The 9,815-nt window shown below is 49.7% G+C and overlaps 1 protein-coding gene across 1 annotated transcript; it reads left to right on the forward strand.

Moving 5' to 3' along the window:
- Window positions 1-1,158: 1,158 nt before the first annotated feature.
- ALDOC (aldolase, fructose-bisphosphate C) lies at window positions 1,159-6,200 on the forward strand. Its single transcript, XM_020963357.1, has 9 exons — window positions 1,159-1,267; window positions 2,772-2,934; window positions 3,028-3,239; window positions 3,370-3,424; window positions 3,601-3,761; window positions 3,948-4,031; window positions 4,690-4,864; window positions 5,299-5,498; window positions 5,673-6,200. The coding sequence occupies exons 2-9, from the start codon at window positions 2,823-2,825 to the stop codon at window positions 5,766-5,768; spliced, it is 1,095 nt and encodes a 364-aa protein (XP_020819016.1). The 5' UTR covers window positions 1,159-1,267; window positions 2,772-2,822; the 3' UTR covers window positions 5,769-6,200.
- Window positions 6,201-9,815: the final 3,615 nt, after the last annotated feature.

Raw genomic sequence — 9,815 nt, forward strand, 5'->3', positions numbered from 1 at the left:
CAGAATATGAAGGACTCAATGTCAAGTGGGCATTTTTTATCTACTGAAGCTTCCTGAACAGGAGAGTGACGTGGTCAGACTTGTGCCTTAGATATAACTTTGTCAGTTGTGTGGAGGCTGATTGGAGAGGGAAGGAACTGGACAGGGGACCACTTTGGAGGCTACTGTATTGTAATGGTTCAGATGAGAGGCGGGAGGGGCTGGACTAGAGAAAGGGACAGATGCACCAGCCCTGGAGGGGGTGACAACAAAGGCTTGGCGCTTGCTGACGGTGTGCGGAAGGAGTTTAGGTCGGCAAGTTGCTTCACTGTAGGAGGAGGGCTTTGGGCTAGCTGACCCCTAAGGTCCCTTCTCTATCTTCCGTTTGCTCCTATTCACACCCTCCTATGAAGTAAACTGCCCCATGTGTGACATCTTTACACAGGTGACCTAGAATGCATTCTCTCAAACTCCACCTCCCCAATCCTTCCATTCATTTCACAGCTCAGGAACCCTGTTCTACACAGAACCTATGCTGATTTCCTCACCTCCCGCGTCTTTTGAAATATCTTTGTATTATTTTGCATAAACTTTGTATTCATCTGTGTATGTGTTGTGCTCTTGAAGTAGAATGTAAGGTCCCTGAGGACAGGGGTTAGTGCCTAGCCCAGGATACGCACCTAATAAAGGCTCATGGAATTGAATCATTTGTGTTGAGGGAATGTGAGGCCGAGCACTCCTGCTGGGCGCCGGGCAGCAGGATTCTCAATTCTGCGTGATGCTGCTCTGCCTCAGGAGGCCAGGCCTCTGCGCCACTGTGGCGGTGGCCTCGCCTAGCCCGCAGCCCTTCCCATTCAGGGCCTACGCTGTGCTGGGCACTGGACAGCTTGTTCCCGGGCTTTGGGCCTGGTGGAACAAAATGGGTCTCTTTCTATTTCGCCCACCCCTCCCAGGATGAGGTGGGGGGAGGGAGGCTCCTGTCCGTTGCGGTGTGGAATGGGGGAAGGGCAGATAAACCAAGGGAATAAGGAGGCTGACGGTAGCCAGGGCCATCTAGACAGATCTGGCTGCAGAACCAGCCCACCCCGTCCTCCAGGAGAAGGAGGGAAGCAGGTTCAGTCTTGGCCCCCGCCCCAGCCGGTCCGAGCCGGAGGCGGGCAGGGGGCGGAGCTGGCTCCTCCCCCCGCTGAAGTCACGTAGCTCTGCGGCAGCCGCAGCCTCTTTTAGCGGAGCCTCTGCCCGAACCGCCCCAGACTTCTGGACCCCGCGCGCCACGCTCCAGGCTCCGGTAAGAATCGCGCCCGGGCGCTGCGCTGCTCCGGCTCTCCCTCGCCCATTGCAGCCCTGCCGGGCAGGCTCGATCGGCTGTGCGCGGCGCCCCAGGCTCCAGCCTCCTTCCTTCCCAGCCCCTTCGGGCTCCAGCCACGCGGCTTCAGTCGGCTCCGTCCCTCCCTCCCCAGCCATTCACTGGCCCGGGCTCTCCCCTCCCTATCGGCAGCCTTCCTTTTTAGGTTTCCCACCTGCAACCCGTAGCGTTTTTGGACGGCGGGATTCTGCTTCCCTGGGCTCTTTCCTCCTGCGCTTCTGGCTCCTCCTGCTTTACCTTTCCTCCTGTTTCTCAAACCATCCTTCTTTCCCCTCCTTCCCTCCCTCCCCTGTTTGGGCTCTCTCGTTCCTGTCTCTTTCTCTGGCCTCTCTCTCTTCATCTTCTCATCTCCGTAGTCCCCAGCCTTCCTTTTCAGCCCCCTTTTTCTCCCTTCCCCACCACCTTAACCTCCCTTATGCATCTTCCTCCCTCTAGTTATTGACGGGTATCTATCTTAACCACTTTCTCCATCCTTCGATTTCTCCCTGACCCCTCCCCATCTCTTGTATAACCAACCGTAGCCCACTTTTCTTCCTTTCTCCCTCCCTGCCCCCACCGTATATCTTGGAGGCTTAATCTTCTTCATCTAACCCTTCACCTCCCTCACCTCCCCTGCCCTATCTATGTCTGTGTCGATGTTTATTTGAGCCCCGTTCCATCTGAGAAGATTTAGAGAGGGGTAGGGAAGGGAAGAGATACCTAGGAATGCCACATTCCATCTCCTAACCCTCTCCTTAAACCTCATTGTCTCCAACCCCTTCAGATAGAAGGGCTGAGTGCTTCTAGCAGATTCCTCAATGTCTCTTCCCCAGAGTAAAAGGGAACCCCAGGATCTGTTCTAATAGACATTTGGCACAGCAGTCTCATTTGCTATAAGCAAGGGAGGTAGAAGCTAGTGCCCAGTCAAAGACGCCATTAGCAGCTCCCTACCCATATAGGATGCTTTTCCTTCAAGGAAAAAGGGAGAGGTGGGGCTGAGGACATTTATTTTTCTCAATTTATCCCTTTTCTTTTCATAGCATCATAGATAATAGAGGTAAAAAGGGTCTTGAGCGTCATTTAATCCAAACTCTTTATTTTACAGATGAGAAAACTGAAGGCCAAAGAAGTGTGCTAGTTGGAATAGCATTTTTCTTAAAGATCCCAGGGCTGGTAGAATATGCCTCTCCCTATCCCCTCCCCCCCCAAGCCCTGAGGTACCCAGAGAGCAGTTTTGCAAGATGGTGTGCTTTCCCACAGCTACCCATCCCCCTCCCTTTAGGGCCAGCCAGAGGGCTGGGAAGGGTGCCCACTGGGGACAGAGGGAGATGGTTGTAGGATGGAGCCCCCTAGGCTGTGTACTGCCAAAGTACGATACATTGCTGTGATACCTAGGACCCAGGCCAAGGAGAGCCACTGACTTCTACACATTTGCCAACCCCTCTAGTGAGAGAAGCCATTTAATTTCATCTAGTCAAGAGGAGAGAAGACCGCCACCATGCCCCAGGTATACCCAGCCCTGTCTGCTGAGCAGAAGAAGGAGCTGTCGGACATTGCACTTCGGATTGTTGCTCCGGGCAAGGGCATCTTGGCAGCTGATGAGTCAGTAGGTAGGTGGGAAGGAAGGGCACAGTGGTGGTGCAAGGATCCCAGAACGGAGGGGCGATCTGGTCAATGTTCGATGCCTCCTTGCTCACCCTCAGGCAGCATGGCCAAGCGGCTCAGCCAGATTGGGGTGGAGAATACTGAGGAGAATCGCAGGCAGTACCGCCAGGTCCTGTTCAGCGCCGATGGAAGGATCAAGAAATGTATTGGGGGTGTCATCTTCTTCCATGAGACCCTCTACCAGAAGGGCGATGATGGGGTGCCCTTTGTCCGCACCATCCAGGACAAGGGCATTGTTGTGGGCATCAAGGTGAGAGTGTTGGGTCCTGAGAAGGGGCAGGACCATTTGGGTTGGGGAGCACTGGGGAGATATATTCTCCCAGGGTGACAGGTAGACATTCTGCTCCTGTCTTTGGCCTCACCTTCATGTTTTCCTACAGGTTGATAAAGGTGTGGTGGCTTTAGCTGGAACTGATGGAGAAACCACCACACAAGGTAGGAGGAACTGTTAACAATGTGGGTGCCTGAAGTGTAGGGAGGGTCAGGGCTGCAGGGGTGGGTGGCAGGTGGGGAGTGGAACCTGTGTGAGCAGTTGGGACCATGGAAAAGGGTTAGGGTAGTATTGGGCAAGGGTGTCAGGGTACTAGCAAGTACTAACGCTGTGGCCCCAGGGCTGGATGGGCTGTCTGAACGCTGCGCTCAGTACAAGAAGGATGGGGCCGACTTTGCCAAATGGCGCTGCGTGCTGAAGATCAGTGATCATACACCCTCTCCCCTGGCAATCCTGGAGAATGCCAACGTGCTTGCCCGCTACGCCAGCATCTGTCAACAGGTTGTATATGCATGTGTGTAGAGGTCATTCCAGGGCTCTTGGCCCCTGGTGTGGGAGGAAGAGCCTTCCATCTGAGGGGAGCTACGATCATGGATGGGTTGGCTGATTGGGGCGGGGGGGACACCTAGGCTGTTTTAGGAACACTCCTTGCTCCAGCCTGAGCTGTTCTCTTCTCCTGACCTTCAGAATGGCATTGTACCTATTGTGGAACCTGAGATCCTGCCGGACGGAGACCATGATCTCAAACGATGCCAGTATGTTACTGAGAAGGTAAGCTCAGCCTGGCTGCCAGCACTGCCCTGGGGCACTTGGAGACCAGAGGCAAAACAAGCACTCCCATCTCCATCTGTGCCCACCTGAGCTCTAGGCAGGCTCTGGCTGTTTGTCTGAGCTCTCACTGCCTTGGGCCAGGGCTGAACACTGCCCAAGATCAAATATGAGCCAGGCCATGAGCAAACATTTATTGAGCACCCACTGTGTGAAGAACCCTGTGACAACATTTAAATGAACCACTGTCTACCCTCAGAAGCTTAACAGTCTTGTAAGGGAGAGGAGATAAGGCACAGATACAGCTGGAGGAGATAAGGCACAGATACAGCTCTTGCTTCTACATTACATGAGGATGGCAGCAGAAAGGTTATGTGAGGCCTGAGAGGGAAGTCATTACTTCCCCGGGGGTTCAGGGGAACATTTTTACAGAGGAGAGGGTATTTGAAGGATGAGTAAGACATAGGAAGTATCATGACCTGGGCCCGGAGGCATTGAGAGTATAATGTATGCTTAGGAGACTCCTGGCCCTTGGGACATAATGAGTCCATTTCTTCCCCCTGGAAGAAAGACATGAGTCTGTGGATCTGGAGAGGATCTGGAAGCAGGAGGTGAGGGGACAGAAACCCTGGAACCCCCCTCCCTCTCCTGTCTCTGCCAGGTTCTGGCTGCTGTCTATAAGGCCCTGAGTGACCACCATGTGTACCTTGAGGGGACGCTGCTCAAGCCCAACATGGTGACTCCTGGTCATGCCTGCCCCTTCAAGTACACCCCTGAGGAGATCGCCATGGCAACTGTCTCAGCCCTACGTCGAACTGTGCCTCCTGCTGTCCCAGGTATCCCTGGCCCTAACCCTACTACCCTGAGCCAGGCCTATCCTAGGATCCATAGGGCAGAATGTCCTGGGCTTCGTGTCTTGTCCCTTGTGCTAGATTATGCCTGGGCCCTGTACCTTGTTGCCCTCTGGAGGAGTCTCTGTTCTGGGGGGAATGAGAAGTAATGTGGCAGAGTTAATAGAGAACCAGCCTTGAGGTCTAGAAGGCCTTGATTCAAGTCTTCCCTCTGAGACACATTGGCTTTGTGGTTTTGGGCTAGCTTTGGGCAAGTCACTTAATCTCCCATTGTCCCCAGACAAGCTCTCTTCAGCCTACACATTATAGGGCACTTACCAGTCTGAATCCGTAAAGAAAACTCCCTCTCTTATTTAAGAGAGAAGAGAGAGGGACCATCCATTATCTTCTTCCTCCATCCCCTGGACCCTACCTTCTAGGTGTGACATTCCTGTCTGGAGGTCAGAGTGAGGAGGAGGCTTCGATCAACCTCAATGCCATTAACCGCTGTCCTCTCCCCCGGCCTTGGGCATTGACCTTCTCTTATGGGCGGGCCCTGCAAGCCTCTGCTCTTAGCGCCTGGCGTGGGCAGAGGGACAACGAGAGCGCTGCCACTGAGGAGTTCATTAAACGGGCAGAGGTGAGGCTACCGGAAAGGAGTGGGCATTTGGGTGGCGATGCCTACTTTGACGGCAGAGCGGTGCGGATCTTCATCCAGCAGGCGCATTGTTCTGGAACACTGGGCACTGGGTAGTACCAGTTTACCAATGGGGTCTGGTTTTGCTGATTTCTTTCCCTCTCCTTGGTATTGCAGGTCAACGGTCTTGCTGCCCAGGGCAAGTATGAAGGAGGTGGAGAAGACGCTGGTGCGGCTGGGCAGTCTCTCTACATTGCTAATCATGCCTACTGAGGCTGTGAACCCTGGTCACTCCTATCCCCAGCCCATGCCACCCATACTAAGCTTTACCTGTAGACACTGCCATGAGCCAAGTAGGTATGCAGAGCAGAGGGAGTAACACCCTTTCTACCCTCTGCTCAAGCACCCCAGCATCACTCCCCTGTAATGTTATACCTTGGGGAGGGAGGACGTGGAGAGCCCCTATGGGCCAGACAGGAGGATTTGGGTGAGGAGCTGTTAGATCCGAGCAGGATATCTGGGTTCCCACTCCCCAACACTGTCTTTGTGTGATATCCCCCTACCTGCTACACCCATGACTCTTCAGCTTCATCCTGGACTCCCATCCCCTCCTAGGGTTATGGGGTTGGGCCCCAATTCATGCCACACCTTCCATGTGGCTGTATTGTGTAGTGCCTCAAATAAATGTTAGTGAAGTCGAGAGAAGTCTCTGTCTGTCTGTCTCTATCCTGCCCTTACCTACCTTCTCTTCCTTCTTCCCTTTCTGTCTTCTTCCAATAATCCTAAGGTGGCAGCACAGGCTAGTGGGGAAAGTCTGAATTTGGGGCGGAGCACTGGGTTCAAATTCTTTTTTTTTTTTTTAAGGCAATTGGAGTTAAGTGACTTGCCCAGGGTCACACAACTAGTAAGTGTCAAGTGTTTGGTCTGAGGCTGGATTTGACGTCAGGTACTCCTGACTTCAGGGCCAGTGCTGTATCCACAGCACCACCTAGCTGCCCCTGGGTTCAAATTCTGACTGTCACTTAATACCTATTGGTTCTTGGGAAAATTACTTAACCTCTCTGGATCTCAATTTCCTGATCCCATAAAATGATGGCATTGTATTAAATTACATTTAAGGTCCTTCGTAGCTTTAAGTCTATGAACTTGGGCTCACTTCCTTTGTAATATTTCAGCCCGTGGGATCCTCCCATCATTTCCCTGAATCCGTTGAAATTTGCTCTCCAAACATCTAGGGTATATGTTAGACTATGGTGAGAGCGACATCAACTCCATTTAGGCTAGGGTAGTTTTCCCCTGAAAAGACATTAAAACTGTCCTTGAGACTGAATTGGTCTATGAGATTCATTGAACACTGATGGAGCTCCTGGCTGGGTGTGCCACCATGACAGATGATGAAGTGAGGGCTTATGTGCCCATCTGAATGCTCCATCCTTGCTAAATGTCTTTTCCCTGTCCTTGCTAAGTTAGAACTTCTGCACGTGTCTCATTCAGTGACAATCTTGAGCCAGAACCAGCAGAATGGTCTGAATTGGGCCTGACCTAGAACGTAGACTCTGTAGGGCTTCCTTTTCCTCTGTCTCAAATCCTAAGATGGAGCAGTCACTTTTACCCAAGGTTCCCATCATTTCAGCCGTGGTAATCAGTTCCTCCCTGACCAAGAGACTGAGGAACCCAGGGAGGTTCTCAGACCATGGAGACCATAGGTTTATAGCTGGAAGGAAACTTAAATGTCATCTAGTTCAACCCTCTCGTTTTATGAATGAAGACTCGTCCAAGAAAGGAAACTAGCATGTATAAAGCACCTGCTATGTGCCAGGCACTGTGCTAAGCACTTTGTAAATAGCTCACACCTCACAATGACCTCGGGAAGTAGGTGCCATTATTATCCCTATTTTGCATTGAGGAAAGTGAAGCAAACGGGTTAAGGGTCACACAGCTAATAAGTGTCTCAGGCAGGATGTGAATCATCTTCCTGACTCCAGACCCAGCGCCCTGGCCATTGTGACACCTAGCTGCCCCCAACTTAATACAGGCGCCTTATACAGGTAGTAAGTGTCAGAACTAAGATTTGGACCCAGGCTTCCTGACTCCAAATCCAGTACTTTTTTTTTGGCTTTAAAAGTTACAAAATAAACAAACAGTATGGTGAGGAGAGAGGAGAATTGACTGGAGCCTGATGTGTGTGCATAGGGAACTCACCACCAAACTAGATTTTTTTTTTAATGAAACATGATGAGGTAATGAGAGGTAAGTAGAATTATGGTATGGCCTTGTAAGTGCAATGATGATGTTGGCCAATTCACAGTAAAAGTGCCAGTAAGGCTCATGCACAACGAGTTCACTGGGCTATAGAGTCTACCTAGGGCCTAGGATTTCCCAATCACCTGATGAATCAAGACCAGCTTGATTTTCTATCTCGAATGCGCATTGATGAGGCGGGAGGCAGGATGGAAACAACTCCGTTTATTTTTGGCAAAGCACTTATATAGTAAAATAACAGGAACTCTTTCTCAAGTTACAATGACGTATAGCCCATGCTGTGCTCAAGGACAGTGCATGCACTGTCCCGTGCACTTATCTGACTCCAATCCCAGAATAGACTGCTAATGACCATACAATAACTAGGAGAGTTAAAGATTGTAAGATCCGTAGAATGGAGCACCCAACCAGGCGACCTTTGCTCATAGATCAGTCACCCGAGAGGGCCTCTGCCCATCAGTGAGACCTCATGAACATCCTTACAGATCCCTAACAGGGAACTCACCACCACACTTTTTTTTTTTAATGAAACATGATGAGGTAATGAGGTACGTAGAATTATGGTATGGCCTTGTAAGTGGCAATGATGATGTTGGCCAATTCACAATAAAAGTGCCAGTAAGGCTCGTGAGGAAAGCTATTGCTAACAAAAGGTGTTGGGTTATTTTTGTCTACTTTTTGGTTCTACTGGGGAAAAGATGAGGATCAAAACAAGAGTAGAACCGTAGCTCAGGATAGGTGGAAAAAGGCTGAGTGAAGACAGAACTGTCCACTCTTTATGTTGCTTCTGTTTCTTTGCCAAGTGAAATAATCTTTGGACTAGAAAGGAGAGAACAAAAATGGCGCCCAAGATAGGAAATAGCAAGAGTACCTAGCTGCCCGTGATGAGGTCAGCACCAGCCCAGATGACTGAAAGACGTGGCTGACAGGATTGGTGGATGCCACAGTCAGTGATCTTCGAAATGTCTTGGGAAACGGGAGAGGCGCCATGAGATGGAAGAAGACCAAACGTGCTGGTTTTTCAGAATCTGCTAACCAGTGAGCTTGACTTTGGTTTCTGACAAACTCCTGCAATGTATTTTAAATTTTATTATTTTCATCAATACCTTTTAGTTTTACAGCATTAATTTCTCAGTGTATTTCTTTCCTTCCCTTACCCTATGAACCATTCTTTGCAACAAAGCTTTTTTTATTTTTTGGTGAGGCAATTGGGGTTGAGTGACTTGCCCAGAGTCACACACCTAGTGAGTGTCTGAGGCTGGATTTGAACTCAGGTCCTCCTGACTCCAGGGCTGGTGCTCTATCCACTGTGCCACCTAATTGCCCCAAAACAAAGATTATAAGACAGAAAAAGAAAAAAAAAAAGAGGGGAGGTAGCACAGGGAAAAAAGGGCTGGGCCTAATGTGAATATCAAATGAGATCATTGTAAAGCACTCAGCATAGTGCCTGGCATATAATAAGCCCTATATGAATGTTAGCTGTTATTATTAGGGGGAAAAAAAGCAATTCAGCAAATCTATACAGCATATTGACTGCATCTGACAGTATCTGTAATACTTTACATCCCTTTTTCCACCCTTTCCATCATTCTTGCAATGTGTTTTCTATTACTCTTCTAGGGCCAAGCTTGGTCATTATAATTCAGTTTGAGTTTTTTTTTTTCTCGTTTACGTTGTCATTGTGAAACTTGTTTTCTTGGTCGTGCATACTTAACTATTCATCACTTTTGAGTGTTTTCCTACCTTCTGGGAATTCTTCCTATTCATTTTATAGCAAAGTAATATTCCATTATTCTATTTCATTACATTCACAATGATAGTGTATCTAACCATTCCCCACTTGGTGACTGTCTGCTTTGTTTCCAATTTTTTGCTACCACAAAATGACTGGATAAATACTTTGGTATGTTGAGACCTTTCTCTTCCCTCCTTGGGGTATGGGGTGTATTCTTAGTAATGGGCTCTTGAAGTTTTAGTCACTTTTTAAGCATAATTCCAAAATGCTTTTCAGAATGGCTAAAACAATTCAAGAGGACAGCTAGATGGTGTAGTGGATAG

This window comes from Phascolarctos cinereus, unplaced genomic scaffold (genome assembly GCF_003287225.1).
Source record: "Phascolarctos cinereus isolate Bilbo 61053 unplaced genomic scaffold, phaCin_HiC Scaffold_5;HRSCAF=322, whole genome shotgun sequence".
Lineage (NCBI taxonomy): Eukaryota > Metazoa > Chordata > Mammalia > Diprotodontia > Phascolarctidae > Phascolarctos > Phascolarctos cinereus.